The sequence below is a fragment of the Garra rufa genome, chromosome 3 (genome assembly GCF_049309525.1).
Source record: "Garra rufa chromosome 3, GarRuf1.0, whole genome shotgun sequence".
Taxonomy (NCBI): domain Eukaryota; kingdom Metazoa; phylum Chordata; class Actinopteri; order Cypriniformes; family Cyprinidae; genus Garra; species Garra rufa.
Window position 1 is genome coordinate 45,613,006 of NC_133363.1, and position 23,440 is coordinate 45,636,445.

Genomic DNA, 23,440 nt, shown 5'->3' on the forward strand with positions numbered 1-23,440 from the left:
CAAAACGTTCAGAAAATCACCTTTAAAGTTGGTCAAATGATTATAATTAAGTTGATTTACAGTAGGAAATTTATAAAATATCATAGAACATGATCTTTACTTCATATCCTAATGAAGTTTGGCATAAAAGAAATCAATTTTGACCCATACAGTGTATTATTGGCTATTGCTACAAATATACCCATACTACTTAAGACTGGTTTTGTGGCCCAGGGTCACATTTACTGTATTCTCAGTGTTCTTAAACTGTCAGTAACAAAGCATGAAGCACTACAAAATGCTGGATACAATGCTTTTTAATGTCTGCAAAATGATCATTTAAACAAAAAAGGTTCATTTTCACAACTGCATTAACCATTAATGCACAGATGCAAGTGAATATCCAGCTGTGATGAATTCTGAATGAGACAATTACATGACTAGAATTCTAATACATGCATATGTAACCACTGTATTCTCAAACTATTAATTTGGAATGAACCATGGTTCTATACCCAGCGGGAGTAAAGATAACCAATCTGACAGCAATAACACAAACACTTGAATTGATCCAAATATTTTTATTTGTCCAAAAACTGCAAATTTATGCCACCAGTGCAGAAGCTGTGGAGGATTCGCTGTGGATGAAAAACAAATGAATCAGATAAATTCAAGAAAAGTGCATTTTTGAAAGACAAAGCAGGTTTTTGTATGAAGGGGACTGGCAGTGCCGGCACAATCGAGCCAAACTGCTAATTAACCTCCAAGGTTTATCTAGCACATTAGAAATATCTCAGTTCTTACAAAGGAAGAATGGGACAATGAAATGTGCACTACATACTTTTTTCTAATGTCATAAAAAAGGTAAACCAAACACTCACTACTTCCAGTTGGGGGCAAGTACTCTCCTGGTCTTGTAGTAGCGGGCAAGCCTGTGGATTCTGCTCTCAACCAGAATCAGGCGGAACTTAGCATCCCTGTCCTGCAAAGAACACAAGTGACAATGATGAGACAAAACAGTTCAAATGTTTTAGACTGATTTTTCCATCAATCTTCAAAAAATGATCATATGCACAGTAAAGACGCATAAATATTATGATCTAATATAAACATCTGTTTCATTACCTTTCTGTTCCTTTCCAAGTGCTTCCTCACAGCAACAGCCTTCTTGATGAGGTGGTAGAGATCCTCAGGCAGGTCAGGTGCCAGACCTTTGGACTTCAGGATCCTAAGGATCTTGTTGCCAGTAACAAAACGCACCTGAGCAACACCATGGGAATCCCTCAGGATCACACCTAATGAGAAAAGGGCAGACAACATTAGCTTCAAAATGAAACTGTCTACAAAACATGTGACCCTGGACCACAAAACCAGTAATAAGGGTAATTTTTTTAAAATTGAGATTTATACATCCTCTGAAATGAAAAATAAACTTTCCATTTTTGCATGGTTTGTTAGGATAGGACAATATTTGGCAAGGATACAACTATTTGACAATCAGGAATCTGAGGGTGCCAAAAAATATAAATATTGAGAAAACTGCCTTCAGAGTGGTCCAAATGAAGTTCTTAATGCATATTAGTAATCTCAAAATATGCATTTACAAAATATATTTATGAAACATGAACTTAATATCCTAAGTTTTGGCATAAGAAAACTCAATAATTGACCCATACAATGTATTGTTGGCTATTGCTACAAATATACCTGTGTTACTTATGACTGGTTTTGCGGTCCAGGGTCACATATGATTGAAAAAACGTCAAGATGCTTAAGCAGTTAACAAAAGCATTCTCTTCTACTAGAAATCTGCTTACAAATGTGAAACGCGCCACCTCTTTAACCATTTTACAAACTCCATTCACTTTAGTTGACTGTTTCTTTTAATCTTCTTAATCAATTTTAAACTCATCTTTGCATGACTACAGTGTATAAATGTGCTGTAATGTATGTGCTTTTCCTTACTTACCGATCTGTGAGGGGGTCAGACCCTTCTTGGCCAGTTTAAAGATTTGCTCTTTAACATCATCGGATGTCAGTTTGAGCCACTAAAACACAAAATAATCGAATATTTTAACTGGTTTGTCAACTTGGAGAAGCATTATTGTTCCACATGAATCAGAATCAATGGACTTACTGTGGGGACACTTCGTCTATAGGGCAATGCCGACTGGGACAAGCCCTTGCTGAAAAATAAAACATTTAACAGTCAAATACATGTTCCAGAACAAAACATTAAATTTCAACTTCTAAATTTCCAGTTGCTGTAGTAAGCTTAACAGTAAACATGCTAACTGACAGTAGGTCATATAAAGCATAGGTAAATGAATGGAAGGGCATCCTAAAACCAAAGTGAACTTACATTAGAGTTTGTCAATTAAATAATCTGATGAACGCATAAAAACCGTTTAGGAGGTGTTTTAATCAACCATAACTAACGGACGAACACAGCTGACATACAAACGTAGGTTATGTAAATTTAAGTGACATGATACCAGAACAATCAGACCGCGCAGATAAACTGTGAATATTTAGAGAATCAGTATGTAAAGATCCTCAGTGCCCATCCAGCAGCGCCTCATACATGTGCTGCCATCACGCTTCACAGAGGAAGAGAACGTGGGACTGAATATACTTCTAAAAAACTCTTTTCTAGCTCCAACGGAATACATTTTCCAGGCTCAGTCTATGTTATAAAGAGTTAACTGTATTTTGGATTGGTAGTGTGGCCCATAGAATGTGTTTTTAATGTAAAATAAACATTTACCCAGGAGCGTGCATACGACCCATGATGGCGGTTTCGAGAGCGAGGAAAGAGAAAGACCGAGCCGAGGCCGAGAGGAAGTGAAGTAACGAGGCGGAAGTGATGTAAAATATCACTTCCTGTCGGTTGATTTGACGATCATTAAAGTTTTTTTCCTTCGCTTTTCTTTGTATTTTTCGCTTATTTTAGACTTTAGTTAAATATATTAAATATGGTATTTTTATATTATTGTTTTATTGTCAATTTTCTGTCATCTATTTCTGTCATCTGAACTGGACAAATGCACGTTTTCCCAATAAATCCAGAAAAGCATATCATCAAATTTTGCATAAAAATGAATTAAAATGAGAGAATTCCATAAATGTTTAAATTCAGAAATCATATTTTATACTAAGTCTCTCTCTCTTGATTTTTTGAATAAAAGATTTGGGGTTGATCTAGTTCTTTGCCATAAAATCCTATTATAATTTTGTCCATTACGGTTCATGTTTTTATTGTCTCTTTTGACATTTTTCATCATTTATTTTATGTCGTCCTGTTATACGTGTTGTGTTTTGTCGTTTAACTAAAATACATCTCTGCTTTCATATCCACCAGCTGGTGGCGCTATAAGAAAAGCCCTACTGCTGTAAGCATGCTATAGAAATAGAATAAGCGGATAGAACAGTAGCATCCAACAGTGTTCTACTATGGGCGGAGCTTAGCGGTCCTGATAAATTATAAATATCCTATTTGGAACTGCTTTTTAAGTTCATTATCAATTTAAGCGACTTATTATCATTATATGGGTTTTAATTATTATTCAAACATTAATTATTAATATCCAAACACATGATAACGCGCCTATACATGGTTAGATCACCTGTTAACCGTTACATTTTTCAGCGCTAATCAGGATGGACCAATCACAGGCGTTTGTGAAGGATTAAAAAATAAAGGTTTAAAAATGTATTTTATAGATATCGTTTGGAAAATGTTCTGTTAGTATGAAATGTACCAATTATTATAATTAACTATTTTTAATCTAGCATACTTTAAGTGTACATGCGATTCAGCGGAGGATTCGCTTTCTGAGCCCCCATACGCCCCCTTTAGGAAGTCGTCTATCTGTACCATAGAAACAAATATCACTAAACCCCAGTATGTAATTCAAACGCTGTACTTGATCTACGTGGACGAGCTCTCTGTCTCCTCCTGCTGCTCTACTCCCATGCTCTACTCTGTTAGCTCGCTAGCGGTTCTGAATCCGCCTCTGTAATTCACCATCATCAGTCCAAGATAGCGGACAGTCAGGAAGCCTGCGGTAATGAAAGGAAGCAGAAAACACCCGAGATAGCTCGATAGAAACCGATCTGACACCGTAAGTTCCATTATTCAATTGCGAATTGTCTTAACCCAAATACAGCATCAACAATTCAACTTTTCACTTATAAAATGTTCAGCGAGTTTCGCAATAATGTCTGGCATAGATTTCACTTTGAAATGAAAGCTAATGAAATTAGCCTCTATGTATCGAGCTCAGCCACCCTTTTGAACCACATTTCTGTAATGCAATATGGCTTGCCATACATAACCATGTATATTTTGAGTGTCACTTTAATATAGTGACCCGCTAACTGCCTGTTAATGTTTATCCTTAGCAACGGGTTTATTGGAGAGCTGATCTGCCAATCATTGGCTGTGTCTCATACCCTATTGAGCTACCTACCCAGACCTATTCGAACTGCGATGTCGAAAATATTTTGATTCGAGTCTTCAGACTCGCATACGATTCCCAAAAATAGCAGAGCGATACAAACTGGCAGTATCGTTGTCTAATATGATAGAACTGTCATCTCCGTCTAATATTTCATCCATATGTGTGCTGATTTTTCCAGATGTCCTATTTAAAGGGGCTCCTCACCAGCTGCCTTGTGCTGGCGAGTGTGATGTCCTGGGCCAAGGCAGTGCCAATAAGCCTAGATAAAACTAAAGTGAAAATCCCAGAGGAAACAGTCAAAGAGCCTCCCCAGAGTGTGGTAAGATATTTGATCAGACAATTACACAACAAGCCGTGACATTTGAAAACTGAATAAATCCGCTTTCCATTGATGTATGGTTTTTTAGGATAGGACAATATTTGGCTGAGATACAACTATTTGAAAATCTGGAATCTGAGGGTTTTGCAAACAAAAACACCTAAATACTGAGAAAATCGCCTTTAAGGTTGTCCAAATTAAGTTCTTAGCAATGCATATTACTATTCAAAAATTAAGTTTTAATACATATACTGTATAAAATTTACAAAATATCTTCATGGAAGATAATCTTTGCTTAACATCCTAATGATTTCTGGCATAAAAGAAAAAATCAATAATTCATGAATAAATGTATTGTTGGCTATAGCTACAAATATACCTAAAATATACTTAAGACTGGTTTTGTAATCCAGGGTTACAAATATGCATGATTATTTATGTGTGGCAGTAAGCTCACAATTTGAAAAGCATTTACTTCGAAAAGAAAAAAGTCACATCAATTCCCCAATTGTAAACCGTGCTAAATGAATAAATGTAAATATATTCATATTGTTTATATTGTAGGACACTGGACTACATTATGACCGCTATCTCAGGGAAGTTATCGATTTCCTTGAAAAAGATCAACATTTTAGAGAAAAGCTTCACAACACAGACATGGAAGATATCAAGGTAAGAAACAGCATGGCTTTATTTGTGTTGTGTTGTACAATACAAAGGTCACACAGAGCTAATCTGTGCATTCCTGCTGATTTCAGCAAGGGAAGTTGGCTAAAGAGCTTGACTTTGTCAGCCACCATGTGAGAACCAAGCTGGATGAACTGAAAAGGCAAGAGGTTAGCCGCCTGAGAACCCTGATCAAAGCCAAGCAAGACATAGAAGGAGGGAATGGTAAGAATAGCTGTAAAAATTATTACAGTTGAATAAGCTCTTGAAGTTATTTCTTTTACATAGGTGTAAAGGCATATTAATGAATGAACAGAGTCAGACCATAAAAGCCAAATGGGTCTTCGGAACATTTTTTTAACACAGTTCTCTCTCATGTTTATCAGATATTGCAGTAGACCACCAGGCGTTACTTAAACAGTTTGAATATCTGAACCACATGAACCCACACACATTTGAGGTTGAGGATCTGGACAGACTCATCAAATCGGTATGTTATTTGCTTACAGTTACCCTGCATCCATCATACTTCATTTGATTCTGTGGCTGTCACCTCGAATGCTTGAATGTTCCCTTTATTTCATACTTCATTTTGGTGCTTGTAATCCATAAGATCAAGAATGAAAACTTTGAATTTTAATATCAGGGTAAATTTGACTTATTTTGTCTTCTGGGAAACATAAGTAGCTTCTAAATAAATGAAAAAAAAAAAGGAAATATTTAGGCAAAGTAAGAAAAATGTACACATCTTCATTCTGTTCAAAAGTTTACTCCCCTGGCTCTTAATGCATCGTGTTTCCTTCTGAAGCATTAGTGAGTGTTTGAACCTTCTGTAATAGTTGCATATGTGTCCTTCAGTTGTCCTCAGTGTGAAAAGATGGATCTCAAAATCATACAGTCATTGTTGGAAAGGGTTCAAATACACAAAAATGCTGAAAAACCAAAGAATTTGTGGGATCTGAAGGATTTTTCTGATGAACAGCAAGCAGTTTACTGTTCAGGACAAACAAGGGACTTATGGACAACTATTACTAAACAAAAAACACAGCTGTGGATCATTCAGGTCACAACACATTATTAAGAATCAAGTGTATGTGAACTTTTCAGGTTTTCTATGAAACTCAATATTGCGTCTTAGTCTGTACTGGTTAGAATTGTTTTTAAACTGCATTCTACAAATACACTCTTATGAAATTTCCATATGCACTTCAAAAGAGCATCTTGTAATACTCTTTGTTTTAAATCCAAGGTACATTTTAGCAAACATCTCAAGGCCATTTTCCTACTTTTCACATTCATAAGATAACTGAAGACGAAAACATGTCTTGCCATTTTCAGTCACATTTATGATCTTGCAATATAGGCTACAAAAGATCTGGAAAACTACGACAAGGAACGGCATGAAGAATTTAAAAAGTACGAGATGATGAAAGAGCACGAGAGACGGGAACACCTGAAGACACTTGATGAGGAGGGCAGGAAGAAAGAAGAGGAGCACTATGAGGAGATGAAGAAGAAACACGCCGATCACCCTAAAGTCAATCACCCTGTGAGTCGGCACGTATTAACTTCTCATGAAGTTTGTGATTTCATTGAGGATATGCTCATGTTTCTCGGATGTTCTGGTCTGTAGGGTAGCAAGGATCAACTCAAAGAAGTGTGGGAAGAAGCTGATGGCCTTGACCCTGAAGATTTTGACCCTAAAACATTCTTCAATCTGCATGGTAAAATATTTTTAAAAGCTTAGCTGAATCCTGAATATGAGAATGCTAAAATGATATGCTTACTATTGTTCGATGGTGGTCTTGCAGACACAAACGGAGATGGCTTTTTTGATGAGCAAGAGCTGGAAGCCCTGTTCACAAAAGAGGTACACAGTATAATAATAACAATTGCGTAATTCACCACAGAATAAAAATACAACTTCTGTTATATAGTAGCAATGAAATGGCTTTTATTATGATTATTTTATCAGCTGGAGAAGATCTATGATCCAACTAATGAAGAGGACGACATGGTTGAAATGGAGGAGGAGAGGCTGCGAATGAGAGAACACGTCATGAACGAGGTTAAATGATGATTATAATAATGCGTGGCCTGGTAACTTCAGGAAGATTGAAAAAGCTCTGGGAAAAGTCATTTTTAAATCTAATCTTCTGGCCTTTACAGGTTGACTCTAATAAAGACAGACTGGTGTCCTTAGATGAGTTCCTGATTGCCACAAGGAAAAAAGAGTTTCTTGAACCAGACAGCTGGGAAGTGAGTACGGTCACATGCTTAATACCCACTAATTTATTATTTAATGTTGGATGATTGAACTTACTGCCTAATAACTTAGTCCTTTAATTAATAAGTTGGTATTCAAAGCATTCATTTTTTGTAATAATTCTTGGGCTATTGGATGACCCCAGACTCTAGAACAAAACCAAGCATATACTGAAGAAGAGATGAGAGAGTTTGAGGAGCAGTTGGTCAGGCAGGAGGAAGACTTAAATCTGAAAGCAGCTGACCTTCAGAAGCAGAGAGAGGATCTGGAGCGACAGCAGGAGCAGCTCAATGCTCAGAAAATAGAACTGCAGCAGGTAACTGAACTGATTTTTTCATACATATGGAAGTCTGTTTCTGCCACTGAATAAAAAATAAAGGTTATTGCAGCTTTTTATCTCACAATTCTGACATTTCTTCTCGGAATTGTGTGATACAAACTCACAATTCTGACTTTTTTTTCTCAGAATTGCATGAAATAAACTCACAATTGTTAGAAAGTCAGAATTATGAGATATAAACTTGCAATTCTTGGAATAAACACGCAATTCTAAGAAAAAAGTCAGAATTGTGAGTTTATATCTTGCAATAGTGACTATAGCTCACAATTGCAAGTCATGCATTTCTGACTATGCAGTTGCGAGTTATAAAGTCCAATTTTGAGAGGGAAACAAGACTATGTTCTCAGAATTGTGAGTTTATATCTCACAATTCTTGACTTTATAACACACAATGGACCCTTTTCACAAGACTGGGATGACGTGTTTCAACATTCATTATTATACTAATATTTTGATTTTTAAAAATATGTGTGTACATTTATAACATCATACTTTGTATTATATCACCTTTTCATCAAGTTACAAAAAAACTAGTTAACGCTAATGCAAGGGTGTTTCTCCATGTCTTTGGGACAGTAAATTTGACATCGTTCTCTCTTCTGATTGCCGACATCAGTCTCTCTCAATCTTTTTCCTATGACTGAAAGTCGTGAAAACACTATTGTGAAGATTTTCTTTTGCTATTTGAGCAAATGGGAATACAAAAAATATATTTGTGGTACTCTGCCATTCACTGCTCTCGAATTTAACCCAACTTCCGCAATGAGAAACCCGGAAACCCGGAAATGTGAGAAAGATCCATTATGCGTTTCTATCTCACAATTCTGAGAAAAAAGCGTGAAGAAAAAAAGTCAAAATTGCGAGATGTAAACTTTCAATTATCTTTTTTATATTTATTCAGTGGCAGAAACTGGCTTCCATATATACCTGCTCATTGAATTAAAAAAAAAGATAATTAAAAAAAGACTTTTAGAACAAGTAAATTAATAAAATATTCTGTGCATCTTCCTTATCAGGCTGTGGAGCACATGGAGCGGTTAAAAACAGAGAATGCTCCGGTTCCACCTGAGATGCAACGTAAGTAATACCTTCACTTGTGAATCTTATATATAACCAGTACATGTGAAGGTTACACTAGCTAGCACTTCTTTCACTGGGTTTTGAATGTAAAATCTGCTGTTCTAGTTTAACAATATTGGGGAGATGGTTAAAGAAACTTTATATCAGTTATTTATGCAGTGGGTTAACAGGGTTTCCAGCAACATGTTGTAAAGCACAAAAAAAACACACGAAAAAAGTAAATAAAAATACATAAATAATAAATAAAATAAAACAATATTAAAAATATCCACATCATTATTCCTAAATATACTTGAATTTAAACCATTTAAATATAATATGTAACGTGTTTTAATAGTGACATTCCTGACTAAAAAAATGATTGAATTTTAAACTTTCAAACTTTGATTTTAAAAGAGCATTCTTAGCAAATATATTTAAATTTTAAACATTACATTTAATGTAACACCTTATTTTCAATGTAACATTTTTGTGGCAAAGGCACTGGAGTTTTAAACATTTCAATTTAAGTGTAATCCATTATTCTTAGCAATAATATAAAACACTCTACATCTCTTGTAACAGTGGAAGGAAATGCTGTCCCTGAGTCACTAGGACATGACCAGCATCCTGTGCCCCCTGAGCACCAGCCTCTGCCCCCAGGACACCAAGATATCCCTCCAGAACAACAACAACATCATGATGTACCCCAAAATCAACAGGATCTAGGACAGGAACACCAAAATGTACCCCAAGAAAACCAGCCACTGCCTCCAGGACACAACAGCCCACCCCATGATTCTCTACAGATGCCCCTCGACCACAATAACGTGCCATAGAACGGTCATACGCCTTTTCCTGCTTGACCGTGTGAAAACTGACCTAGCACCAGAGACTTCAACAAACAGTACCTCCTGCCCAGTACGAGTCAATGATAATTTGCGTTTATGTGTGCTGCGGTTTTAATTATTAAGGAATTGGCTGGTTTCATAAGCATAATACAGTTAATGCAGACTTTGCTGTTTGATATAAGTGTGTTTGATTTCTTTTTGTTATTGAAAATCTTTTTTTTTTTTTTTCATACGTTGTGGTTATTTTATTTTCCAACACAGTGGTTTGGATGTCTGTGTGTACGCTTTTGTTTTGCACATTTATTTTTCTGAAATTTTAATGGCCATAAAGAGCTACTTAAGACCTAGTTGTGTGGTATCAGAATATTGTTGAATTGTACTGGAAGTTTTTAATTGATTATGGCTACTCTGGAGTTTAACTGTTGCTTACAGTGGGAACTTTAGGAGTAAAGTCAATAAAAAAATCTATTTGAAACAAGTTTTCTTTTATGAACATTAAACATCACAAGCAATTCACTTCCAGATTAAAAAAATTCCTGATAATGTACTCACCCCCCGTCATCCAAGATCTTCATGACTTTTTTGAGTCGCAAAGAAATTATGTTTTTTGAGGAAAACATTCCAGGAATTTTCTCCATATAGTGGACTTCAATGGGAGCCAATGGATTTAAGATACAAATTGCAGTTTCTACGCCACTTCAAAGGGCTCTACACGATACCATCTGAGGAATAAGGGTCTTATGTAGTGAAACGATCTGTCATTTTCTTGGGGAAAAAAATGTATGTACAGTCAAGCCCAAAATTATTCATACCCCTGGCAAATTCTGACTTAAAGTTACTTTTATTCAACCAGCAAGTTTTGTTTTGACCATAAATGACACTGGCTTCTCCAAAAAGATAAGACGATGTACAAGAGGCATCATTGTGGAAAAAAATATTTCTCAGGTTTTATTTACATTTGAACAAAAAGTGGCATGTCCAAAATTATTCATACCCTTTGCAAACTGTCACAGTCTATGGGAAAATCCAAAGTTCTATACCATTCCAACGATTCCAAGCTGTTCTAAAGCATCCTAATTACCCTGATTCATTGGGAACAGCTGTTTTAATCAACTCAAAAGGGGAAAAACAGAAGCTCTCTGCTGTTGGTTTGTGGACAGTCATGGCTAAGACAAAGGAGCTCACTGAGGACCTGCGGCTGCACATTGTGGCTGCTCACAAGTCAGGAAAGGGCTATAAGACCATATCTAAATGTTTTGAAGTTCCAGTGGCTACAGTGCAAAGTATTATTAAATATACAAGACGTTCCGCACTGTGAAAAATCTCAGAGAACGTGGTCGGAAGCCAAAAGTGACACCTGTGCTGGCCAAGAGGATAGTGAGAGAGGTAAAAAAAAGAATCCAAGGATCACCACCAAGGCCATCCTGATGAATCTGGGCTCTGCTGGTGGCAACATCTCAAGGCAGACAGTCCAACAGATACTACACACCGCTGGGTTCCATGGGCGCAGACCAATTAGGACACCACTTCTCCAGATAAGGCACACAAAAGCCCGCTTGGCCTTTGCAAATGCTCATCTGGACAAAGAAGAAGACTTCTAGTCTTCTGTTTTATGGTCAGAAGAAACAAAAATTGAATTGTTTGGTCACAGTGATTTAGCCTTCATTTGGCGTAAAAAAGGAGAAGCATTCAGCCCTAAGAACACCATCTCACTGTCAAACATGGTGGTCGGAACCTAATGTTTTACAAAAGTGGTGAAGAAAAGGTTAGCAGACAAAAACATTAACGTTTTGCAGTGGCGCAGCCAGAGTCCTGACTTAAATCCAATTGAGAATCTGTGGAGGGAGCTAAAGATCAGGGTGATGGCAAGGAGACCCTCCAACCTGAAAGTGTTGGAGCTCATCGCTAAAGATGAATGTACATCGTCTTATTATCTTTTGTGAGAAGCCTGTGTCATTTCTGGTCAAAAAAACTTGCTGGTTGAATAAAAGTAACTTTAAGTCAGAATTTGCCAGGGGTATGAATAATTTCAAGCTTGACTGTACTTTTTAACCACAAATGCTCATCTTGCACTAGCTCTGCGATGTGCATATCTTCACACAAAAAGTAGCGTGGTTAGTTCCTTAGTCTGTGTACTCTGGTTCAAAAAGGTAGGGTAGGATGAAAAACTCATTTTCTCCAATTTTCTGTAAGGGGCGTTTGACTTTCTTTGCACGTTCGCTTTGGAAACACTGGGTTGGTACTTCTGCCTACATCACATATGTGTGATAACGTAGTATGTGAGGTCGAGCTTGTGCAAGACGAGCATTTGTGGTTAAAAAGTATATACATTTGTATTTTTCTTAGGAAATGGCCAATCGTTTTGCTAGATAAGACCCTTATTCCTCGGTTGGGATCATGCACAGTCCGTTGTAGCGGCACTGAAACTGCAATTTGGACCTTCAAGCTGTTGGTCCCCATTGCAGTCCACTATATGGAGAAAAATCCTGGAATGTTTTCCTGGAATGTGAGTAAATTATCAGGAATTTTTTTTACTTAGGAAGAGGACTTCTCCTTTAAGATAAAGGAATAGTGCAAGTTCAGTAAAAATTAAGCTCAATCAAAGCAAAAATGAAGGTTATGGTGAGACACAATTATAGTGAATGGGGACCATTTCTAGATGATTAAAAGCAGAAATGTGAAGCTTTTACTAATATTTTTTCAAACACACAAAGGATTAGTTTACTTCCAGAACAAAAATTTACAGATAATTTACTCACCCCCTTGTCATCCCAGACATCCATGTCTTTCTTTCTTCAGTCGTAAAGAAATTGTTTTCTGAAGAAAACATTTCAGGAACTTTCTCCGTATAGTGGACTTCTATGGTGCCCACGAGTTTGAACTTCCAAAATGCAGCTTCAAAGGGCTAAATGATCCCAGCTGAGGAATAAGGGTCTTATCTAGTGAAACAATCAGTTATTTTCTTAAAAAAAACAAAAAAAAACAAATCGCAATTTATATAACTCTAAAGCTCGTATTGTGTTGTCTCTGTGATGTGCATGCGTACTCTGTGCAGTCCAGTTCAATAGTTAGGGTATGCTGAAAAACTCCCATCTCATTTTCTCCTCCAACTCTAAAATCGTCCTACATTACTGCAGAAGTACCAACCCAGTGTTTACATGTGAACATACCAAGAAGGTCAAACGCCTTTTACATAAAAGGTAAAACAGCGAGGTAGGACAATTTTGAAGTTTGAAGAAAAAATTTGATTTTTTCGACATACCCTAACTGTCTTGAACTGGAGTGCACAAAGTACACATGCGCATCACAGAGCTAGACAAGATGAGTGTTTGTGGTTAAAAAAAAAAGTGTATAAATTAAAAAAAAAATTTTAAGCAAATAACAGATCGTTTCACTAGATAAGACCCTTCTTCCTCTGCTGTGATCCTTTAGAGCCATTTGAAGCTGCATTTTTAAGTTTGTGGGCACCATAGAAGTCTACTTAAAAACTTTCCTGAGGTCTGCACCGATAGCCTTCTGGGCAGCGTGCTGACATTCAGCGCCGTTGCACTCCGGGCATCCTGCATTCGAATCCCGACTCGAGAACCTTTCTCGATCCAGTCCCCTATCTCTCTCCCACTTCGCTTCCTGTCCTGTCTGATCTGTCCTATCGTAATAAAGGCAAAAATGCCAAAAAATAAATCTTATAAAAAAAAAACTTTGCTGAAATGTTTCTCTCAAAAAACAATTCTTTGTGACTGAAGAAAGACATGAACATCTTGGATGACAAAGGGTGAGTAAATTATCTGTAAATTTTTGTTCTCGAAGTGAACTAATCCTTTAATTCTGTTAAATTTGTGTTACTTACCCCATCAAAAATCATTTGTGAACATCATATCAAGTGCATAACAAAAATCTAAAAAACTGCATTAAGAAATAAAATGTAGAAAGAAGAGTCTTTCTACTCTTACGTCATACCTAAAGTGTGTGAATAACTTTTGAAGTGTCTTGTCCTTCAAAAATCATTTATTAGTTAGCATTAATTCTAATCAACATTGATTGGAAGAAATACAATGAAGCAGTCATTCAGCCACATACAGTACAATGCATTTCCTGTAAACCATTTGGCTGTGCCAAAAAAAAAAAAGAGAAAAATCACGTTACAATACAGTACGTACAAGTAAATTTTTCACATTCACTTAACAGTTCGTTTGGCCAAAAACTAAGTGCCTTTGGTATACGGTGTACTTCACATTCAGAATCTAGCGGCTGTTCCCAGCTACTAAGTCGTCAATCCACCAAGCTCAATTAAAATCCAGACACCTATAATCAAAGGCACGTGTTCTGTCTCAAATGTGTAAAGGCTGTGCAATAGCATATGATTGAGAGAAAGCTTTGAGAGCTCTGAGCAATTACAGTGCTGGGAGTGCTATAGTCTCATTGATACTGTTTTCCCAAAACCATTGGTGGTGTCCTTACTTGCTAAGATGCAGTCATCTAACTACATGGTCTGGAGTGGCACGGCTCGTGTTTGAGAGTCCAAACGGGTGGAGGAGATAAAAGGGTGGAACAGGGCTGATAATGGCTAAAGGACTGGGTTTAGCTGGTCTGTTGGGCAGCCATGGGACTCATTCCTCTGCTGGACCGATATGATCCCCCTCGTCCTGAAACCCAAATACATCAGAAAATCAATGTGGAGTTAAATAGTCTAGGCGCATTCAATGATTTCAGGGCCAATTACTACGAGCACTTTCCACGCTTTTGAAACCCTATTCTGTTCATTAAACACCCATAAAATATGTACATTATTGTTAAATGCAAACCATCAATCGCAAAACTACGAAAGAGATTCATCAGAACAGCTCCATTTATCATTATAGCACTCACATACTCTCACAGTTGGACTGTAGTACAAGGAACAGCCCAGCTGTTCTTATCTAGCCATCGTGGGAAAAAAAAAGCAAAGTGACATTATAAAGATAAAATCACTGCAAATTTAATAAACTTAAATCATCTTAAGCAGCAGTTAGAGCAAATGTCAGTAGCAACATAATTATTCTCAGCAGGATTCTCTGAAAGTTACACAGAGTATTCAGTTTGTTTTGGCTTTCCTAAAATTATGTACAATCCAACAAATAGCTGCTAATGTTGTAATATTATGCTAAGTCACACAAGACCATTTAACAAGATAGTTCACCCCAAAATATAAATATGTATTTTTGTGCCATAATTAAATCACCCTGATTTCATTCCAAACCCATATTTTGCAAGTAAGAATCAAAAGTAACCAATCAAGCAATAAAAACAATAAATAAATATATTTTGCCCTTTTTTGGCGTTTTGTAATTATCACCACCATTGGGTTCCCCACTGTATAAAAAAACAGCAGTGTCAATATTGTAATAACACATAGGGGAAAAAATAAAATACAGGTTTGGAACAACATGAAACAACATTTGTGTTTTCTGACTTGACAGAAGCAGGAAAAGCAGTGCACTGGCTATGGATTGATTTGGAACTGTGTTGTAGATCATGGAGGCAATCTTAGGGCATTTTGCTGCATTAACACTTCACACCAAATTAAAAGAAACTCTTAATCTCGTTGAAAAGCAGGATATAGTACATGACGCAAGAGGCGGAAAAGCAAACAGCAGAGCTGCAGAAAAACGGGCCGATAAACGGACCAATCACCTGCCTCCCCTTAAGAAGACTACAGGAAACAAAGTCAACCTCCAACAATTTGGCAGACAAAAGGGTCACAGGACAGGTGAGAGGATTTCCGAGCATGGAGAGCAAAAAGAAAGCAGCAGCAGACAAGCAGGTAATGCAATACATCTTTATTGAAACATTCTCTCAAGGAGTGACATGAGCATACAAAGGGCAGGACAGCAGAAAAAAAAAAATTCTTCAAATGAAATGGGGTGAACAAAAACAAACAAACAATTAATGCCTTCAGTACCCAATACACAGGCAAGAACCAAAGTATGGGAAGGGGGGGAACAGGCCAACAAAATATCAAAAACACTCCTATGGATTGGACCGACAGTGGCAGTTATCTTTTTGCATTTTATTTTATAAAAAAAATAAATTAATGAAAATCTTTCAAGTTTACAGGAATATCTATGTTTTAAACGCGACCTGGCTGAAAAATCACAACACTGACAGTTTCAGCTCTCCATTGTGTCTCTGTAAAACACATTAGTATATTAAAACTATCAAAGCAGGCTTACTTTAATCAGTAAGCCAAAACAAAAACCAAACCGAACCACTGATAGGAGTAAAAATATGGGCTGGGGAAAACATTCTCAATAACTGAATGTTCAAAGTGGCCAAAAAGTAACAAGTCTTCCCAAAGATTTTAGGATCGCATCGCTTGAGCATTACCTCGAGAGCAACCTCGAGGTCCCTGGGTAGCTCCTCGCTTGAAGCTTTGCTGATATCCATCCTGGAAAAGAAAAAAAACAAAACATGCAGGACTTTAAAACATATTCTATTATGGTAACGCATATACTGCGGTAGCCAAAATTATTAGTACACTAGTATTTTCACCAGCTAAAATTGTTTTACGTCAGTTGAAAATCTCAGTTTACATTTCCAAACATTCGTTTTGGCATTAACTGTAATAATCCAGGGAGATTTTTGTTTGCACAAAGAGTCTGTGTGGAGCACTGGCTGTTGTCAGAGATCTGATCTCAACATCATCCAGTCTGTCTGGAATGACAAGGAACAGAACAAACTGAAACTAAATCCAGCAGAACAATATTTTCTGGGGTTTTAACGATAATGATAATTAGACAATATTTTGCTGAGTGTGATATTGTGCTGGTAGGATTACAGTGGACAGCTGACTCCTGTTTTTTTTATATTCTTCATATTCTGTGTGGTCAGTTCACAGCAGTGATACACGTTAAATTTTTCCAATTAGTTAAAGTTGATTTTTACCTTTAATGGGCATTTTTGGTCATTGCGATTGAACCCAAATCATTTAAATGGTTGATTCACTCAGGAATGAAACTGTCAAGTTTCTTCACGTCACTGTGCTTGGAATGATTTTTGTTGGCGAAATTAAGCAAAAACAGGAACTATGGTGTCTATGGGTAAGTCTCTTAATCTTAACTTCTTGTTTGTTAAACTGTTGTATAAAATCAATATCACATTTGTAATCAAGCTGATTTTTGGAGATAAAATTGACACTACTCATGTGAATTACTATAAAATTATATAAATATTCACATTTTCTGCCCCCATATCTTAAATTTGGTGGTCATTCTAAATGCCTTTGAATGGACTGAATCATGCAGTGAAAAAAGCACACTAAATGTATATGCCACTAGTTTAACCTCATTTACTTCATCTAATGTATGCATGTATTCTGTAGGTGTGTTTTGTTTGCATACTCAATGTCAAATCCCACACTGTTAAATCAACAATTATCATGTAATCGAAGACAATACACAGTAGTCAACATTTGAAGAGGGTCAAAACCTTTCACCAAATTTGTCCTAAAATCAAAATGAATATCCATTCTTGTCTTAGGACAACTTTGATTAACTTTTTTGATCCACTTCAAATGTTGACTACTGTACAGTGCCTGGCAAAAGTATTCACACCCCTTCATTTTTTTTCCCCACATTTTGTTTTGTTGCAGCATTATGTTAAACTGCTTTAAATTACTTTTCTTTCCACATCAATCCACATCTCATACACCATAATGACAAAGCGCAAAACAGGTTTGTAACAACTTTTAAATTTATTAGAAATAAAAAACTGAAAAGATCCCGTTGCATAAGTATTCATACCCTTTTCTGGGACATTCGAAATTTAGCTCAGGAACATTCATATTGCTTCTAGATGTTACTACACTTCGAGTGGAGTTAAACTGTGGCAAATTCATTTGAATGAGTGTGATTTAGAAAGGCACACACCTCTCAGAAAAGGTCTAACAGCTGAAAATGCATATCAGAGCAAAAACCAAGTCCTGAGGTCAAGATAACTGCCTGTAGAGCTCAGTGACAGACTTACATTAAGCCAATGATCTAGGGAAGAGTTCAGAAAAAAAAAATCTGCTGCACTGAAGGTTCACAGAAGCATTATCCATAATGGAAGATGATTGGAACAACTAGGACCCTAGAAAATGTCTGCCAGCTGGCAGAGCTTGAGGTGAAAAGGTGAGGCAAAGAATGGCAGATAATTGCCAAATGCAGATGTGCAAAGCTTGTCACATCATACCCAAAATGACTTGAGGCTGTAAAGGTGCCTCAACTATGTACTGAGTTAAGGGTATGAATACTTATGCAATGTACTTATTTCAGTGTTTTATTTTTAATAAATTTGTCAAATTTGCAAATCAGGTTTTTGCTTTGTCATTATTATGGTGTATGGAGTGTAAATTGATGTGGGGAAAAAACTAATTTAAAGCAGTTTAGCATAATGCTGCAATAAAACGTGAAAAAAAATGAAGGGGTATCAATACTTTTGCAAGGCACTGTATATCACACTCTTAGTGGCAATGTCTCAAGATACCTACCTGGCAAAGCTACCTGAAAACTATGCACAAGTGCACCTAGGGCAAAGGCTGCTTTAAATGTAAAGGATGGTCACACCAAATGTTGATTTTATTTAGTTAATAGATGTTAATTGATAAAGAAAATCTATTTATGACATTATTTTTGATAGCATCCTCATTTTACAGCATTTTGCCTAAAACCTTTAACAGTACAGTAGCTTTGCAGTCAGGTTTCTTGAAGCATCTTGGAGACTCTGCACAGTTCTTCTGAATTTAGTCTGGCTCAGTTTGTTCCGTTTCTTCATATCATTTCAGATGATGAGATCAGATCTCTGTGTGGAGCACTGGCTGATGTCAGACGCTCACTGGATTATTACAATTAATGAATGTTTGGAAATGTACATTGATATTTACTACTAACACACTACAGGAAAGATAGAAATAACTGACTTAAAAACATTTTTTATCTGATGAAAATACCCCTGTATGATTTCTCAAATCTCCACGGTATGAGTTTTGAGTTACCCGTTGGTAGGTGTTGTTGGAATAATCTCGCGGAGCGCTGAACTGAGTTTGCCCGTATCCGGTGTTAGGAGTGTTTGGGAATGGAGCGCGATACCCATCATATCCACCTATATATTTAAAAAAGGAAAAAAAAAAAAAGTTGTGATATTTTACACTGGATGTTTTTAGATATCCATTTTACACTGTATTACAGACTAACATTTTTGGTACAATTTAAAGCAGTCTTGCCTCACCTCTAAATCCATTTGATGGTCCACGGTAGCCGTTCAAAGCCCCTCTAGGATTTCTGGGTCCAGCTCGTGGCATTGCTCTGTTGCTGTAGAAAGACTGACCTGGCCGCCCAAACCCTGTGCCCTGCCCCGAGGGCTGCTGGGACGCAGGCGGGTGTCCCCCCACAGATGGAATACCTTGGTCTTGAGAATGGAAAGGGCCAACTACAAGAAAAACAAAAATATATTTTAATAAACCAATTAGTTATACACCTTTAAAACGATAAAACGGCACAAATGCAGCAATTCTCTTACCTGACTGCAGGGCTTCTTGAGGCATTTCCTGCTGCTCAGCTGGAAGGGTGGTTTGTGTGCTGAAGCCTTGACCGTAGCTACTCTGATACTGGCTGGAAATCTTCTGAGAGTCCATCTCATTGGTTGGAGGAACTGGAGCATTCATATTAAATACCTAATGGAGGAGAAAAAAAACATGTAAGCTTATTACTGTGGCATGTAATAAGTTCACTATTATTTGGGCGTATTATGCCACGTCAGTTTTCATGGCACAAACAAAGTAAAATCAGTTTTAAAAGTAAGGGAAATAAAAGATTCCACATTTAAAAGAAGATAAAGGATAGACACATAGAATAAGTAATTTACACTATGCAAGTATTTTTATTTTATTTTATTTTTTGGAGCAGTGGTGGTCACAGGGCTGGGCGATCAATTGATAACGATAATTATTGCATGATATAAATTTCCTCGATAAACGATAACAAGAGTTTGATTAATGTTTATGTGATGATCTCGGTCACAGAATCATTAAACAGTAATGTGAGATCCAGTGTGAAGTACTTGAATTTAGCATGAAGCACAAATAATTCTATAACTTTATAGCCAGATGATACAGCGCTGACAAACAGTGTAACAATACAGTCAGAAGGCTTTTTAATCTACAAATCACCATCATTTACCATAAATCTACAGTAGTACTTACTGCATCATGGTATTGTGTCAGAAATGTGGGTATGTGTCAAATTTTATTATATCATTAATATAAACGTATTAAATGTACTGAAGGAGTAGTAATGGAATATAATTAGTGTATTTTTTGTGATTAATCTATAGTGTTTACACATTTATACAAAATGTATTCAAACTACTGTTTTTCATACAAATACAGAGAATCCATATTACATTTTACCATGGTATTGAGGTGCTATATTTGTTTTAACTGTGATTATCATGATCTAAATGTATGCAACTATGGAAGCCTAACAATTTATAAAAAATAAAAAAAAAACCCTCAAACAGTCAGAATAATTAAATTTCACCAAACAAAAATGAGGTTGCTACAATTTACCAAAAATCTGCATCCTACTAACAATTGTGTATTTCTAAGAGGCAAAACAAACCGGTTTCTTGATTTGAAAATTAATTTAAGAAAAAAAGTGACTAAAAAAAAGTGTAAATGATTCAGAAACAGTGTTTGTCATGTTCTGACCATAAAGAATAGTTTAAAACCACAATTAACTGTCTGGTTTTTACAACTTTCACAGTAGAGCAAAAATCTGCCTTTAAAATTAAAAGAAATAAAAATTTGACACTTATGATAATCATCAATATTGACTGATATGAAAAAATATTATTGTGATAATTGTTTTGTCCATATCGCCCAGCCCTAAGTGGACACTTGACTAAACGTATCTTTTAGAAAAGATTTTTTGAATAAAAACCACTGACCATTATAGTCATGCAAGAAACGGCTCATCCACAAATGATTGAACATGATGAACTCAAAATGCTCAAGTACATAATATTCTTTTAAACAAAACAAGCCTGTCAAGGGCCATTCACACAGAATGCATTCTTTGCATTTAAAAATGCTAGTTGTGGGGCAGTGGAAATAAAAGAAAAAATAATAAGCAAAGTCTAAAGTTGTTTATTTTTACAACAGAACTTTTACGACTGTTTTTACCCTTTTCTGGGACTGGGAATACTTTAGTTTCGTTGCCGTCTATGGAGGCGTTCTGAAGATGAACGCAGGTCTTACGGGTTTGGAACGACATGAGGGTGAGTAACTAATGACAGAATTTTCATTTTTGGGTGAACTATCCTTTTAATTAGAACACCACGAGATGCTGCAAAAGATGTAAGACATTAGCAGAACAATCAAGCATGACACTTTTTTTTACATAGAAAACCAATGGGAAAAACAGCGTAATGTAATGCAAAAATGTGTTCTTTGTGAATGGCCCCTTGCACAGTATGAAAAACAGAACAGAAGCAGAATGGAGAGACAAACTCTGAGGGGGTGAATTTGGAGAGGGTGGGGTAGACAGGTTGAGGCCTACCGCTTGCATGGACTGGAATGGAGCTGCGTTAACGTTGATGCCACTGTGAAGGGGTTTGGAGACAGGCTGAAACACCTGGGGCTGAGAGGAAGGGGTGGGGGGCTGCTCAGACGACAGGGGCATGGAGACCTAGGGTGTATATCCTACATCACTCACATATCTAAGCCATTGTGTACACACAGCATCTGTCAAACCACTGCGGTGTACGCCGTTACCTGCAGGGGGTCAATGGAGTCTGTTTGTGGTCGGGGTTCAGAGTTATGAGGGGGCTGATAAAGAGGAGGTGTGGAGGAGTAGGCCTCCTTAGGAGCCGAGACCATCGGGACCTGGAAAGTCAAACAGAGTTTTAGGAAAGTCATTTCAGGAACACGATTTCAGATAGAAACCACTTGAAAGCATGTTTCTTCTAATTGAACTTACTTGCGTGGGTTCAGGCTGCACAGAAAGCGTGTTGTGTTGGGGGAGTCGGGATTCTGTGAGAAAAAAAACAAAAACAAAAAAAAAACAACAACATTGAAAGAAGTATTTTAGGGTATTATTGAAATAACATGAAATGAAATCAGATTAATGAAGTGATACATTTACAGAAAAAAAAAAGGAATTAGGGCTGTCAGTCGATTAAAAATTTTAACCTAATTGATTGACATGATGTGTCAATTAATTAATCTAAATAATTGCAAATTACATTTGGCTATAAAAAAATACCCCTAAAAGATTAAAGCTATTTTTGTGTTAAAGGTGCAGTGTGTAATATTTAAGATTATCTCTAAACAGAAATGCAATATCATATACATAACTATGTTTTCAGGAGTGAATAAAGACCTTACTTAATTAACCATTATGTTATTTCGATCTACAGTGTAATAAAAGTTAAGAAAAAGATTACCCTATAGCCCTAAATATAGACTACAAGCTAATTCCTTTTTTCTTAACTTTTAACTTCTAAAAATGATCAAGAATATTAAATCAACTTAATAGGCTAGGTTAACGAATTTTCTTATACAAACATAACGAATGCACTTCAAAACGAAGTTTTCATATATAAATTCAGGAATCACAAATATGACAAAATAATATTAGGCCTATTTTATATATATATATATATATATATGTATTATATTATATATTATTGCTATAATATCAAATGAATAATAATTAGTGCCTTAAATTTATTAAAGGAACACTCCACTTTTTTTTGGAAATAGACTCATTCTCCAACTCCCCGAGGTAATAAGTTGATTTTTACCGTTTTGAAATCCGTTCAGCCGTTCTCCTGTTCTGGCGATATCACTTTTAGCATAGCTTAGCATAGATCATTGAATCCTATTAGACCAATAGCATCGCGTTCAAAAATGACCAACGAGTTTCGATATTTGTCCTATTTAAAACTTGACTGTTCTGTAGTTATATCGTGTACTAAGACCGGTGGAAATGCAAAGCTTCAATTTTCTAGGCTGATAAGATTAGGAACTACACTCCCATTCCGGCGTAATAGTCAAGGAAGTTTGCAGTCGATTAAAAATTTTAACCTAATTGATTGACATGATGTGTCAATTAATTAATCTAAATAATTGCAAATTACATTTGGCTATAAAAAAATACCCCTAAAAGATTAAAGCTATTTTTGTGTTAAAGGTGCAGTGTGTAATATTTAAGATTATCTCTAAACAGAAATGCAATATCATATACATAACTATGTTTTCAGGGGTGAATAAAGACCTTACTTAATTAACCATTATGTTTTTATTACCTTACAATTACCAGTTTATATCTACATACACCGCGGGTCCCCCCACATGGAAGCCGCCGTTATGTTTCTACTGTAGCCCTGAACGGACAAACTGCTCTACAGATCGCGTTTCATCACTGCTGTTCTTGGGAAAAAACACTGACACAATGATGAACAAGTAACTGCAATATTCAC

General features: G+C 36.4%; 3 protein-coding genes and 1 non-coding gene across 5 annotated transcripts in view; 1 reads left to right on the forward strand and 3 right to left on the reverse strand.

Annotated features, from left to right (window-relative positions):
• Positions 1–540: 540 nt before the first annotated feature.
• rps13 (ribosomal protein S13) lies at positions 541–2,817 on the reverse strand. Its single transcript, XM_073837150.1, has 6 exons — positions 2,747–2,817; positions 2,117–2,165; positions 1,949–2,027; positions 1,105–1,274; positions 861–961; positions 541–617 (listed from the first exon to the last, which is right to left on the reverse strand). The coding sequence occupies exons 1-6, from the start codon at positions 2,767–2,769 to the stop codon at positions 584–586; spliced, it is 456 nt and encodes a 151-aa protein (XP_073693251.1). The 5' UTR covers positions 2,770–2,817; the 3' UTR covers positions 541–583.
• LOC141332579 (small nucleolar RNA SNORA19) lies at positions 685–813 on the reverse strand. Its single transcript, XR_012355354.1, has one exon. It is a non-coding gene; the product is annotated as a small nucleolar RNA SNORA19 (small nucleolar RNA).
• A 1,143-nt stretch (positions 2,818–3,960) lies between the features above and the next one.
• nucb2a (nucleobindin 2a) lies at positions 3,961–10,421 on the forward strand. The gene is made up of 13 exons (XM_073837151.1): positions 3,961–4,103; positions 4,621–4,761; positions 5,326–5,433; positions 5,520–5,652; positions 5,814–5,917; positions 6,791–6,976; positions 7,061–7,151; positions 7,239–7,297; positions 7,403–7,495; positions 7,597–7,686; positions 7,839–8,009; positions 9,050–9,110; positions 9,678–10,421. The coding sequence occupies exons 2-13, from the start codon at positions 4,621–4,623 to the stop codon at positions 9,929–9,931; spliced, it is 1,491 nt and encodes a 496-aa protein (XP_073693252.1). The 5' UTR covers positions 3,961–4,103; the 3' UTR covers positions 9,932–10,421.
• Positions 10,422–13,930: 3,509 nt separating this feature from the next.
• caprin1a (cell cycle associated protein 1a) overlaps positions 13,931–23,440 on the reverse strand; it is a 16,889-nt gene continuing 7,379 nt past the window's right edge. Inside the window, exons 12-19 of one of the 2 annotated variants that reach the window (XM_073837153.1) lie at positions 21,937–21,989; positions 21,732–21,842; positions 21,517–21,645; positions 19,478–19,631; positions 19,187–19,387; positions 18,954–19,060; positions 16,307–16,367; positions 13,931–14,586 (exon numbers count right to left, since the gene is read on the reverse strand). In XM_073837153.1, coding sequence (XP_073693254.1) covers positions 14,522–14,586; positions 16,307–16,367; positions 18,954–19,060; positions 19,187–19,387; positions 19,478–19,631; positions 21,517–21,645; positions 21,732–21,842; positions 21,937–21,989 — 881 coding nt within the window. In that variant the 3' untranslated portion in view covers positions 13,931–14,521. The remainder of the gene's footprint in view (positions 14,587–16,306; positions 16,368–18,953; positions 19,061–19,186; positions 19,388–19,477; positions 19,632–21,516; positions 21,646–21,731; positions 21,843–21,936; positions 21,990–23,440) is intronic. The other variant, XM_073837154.1, reaches the window with a different exon arrangement.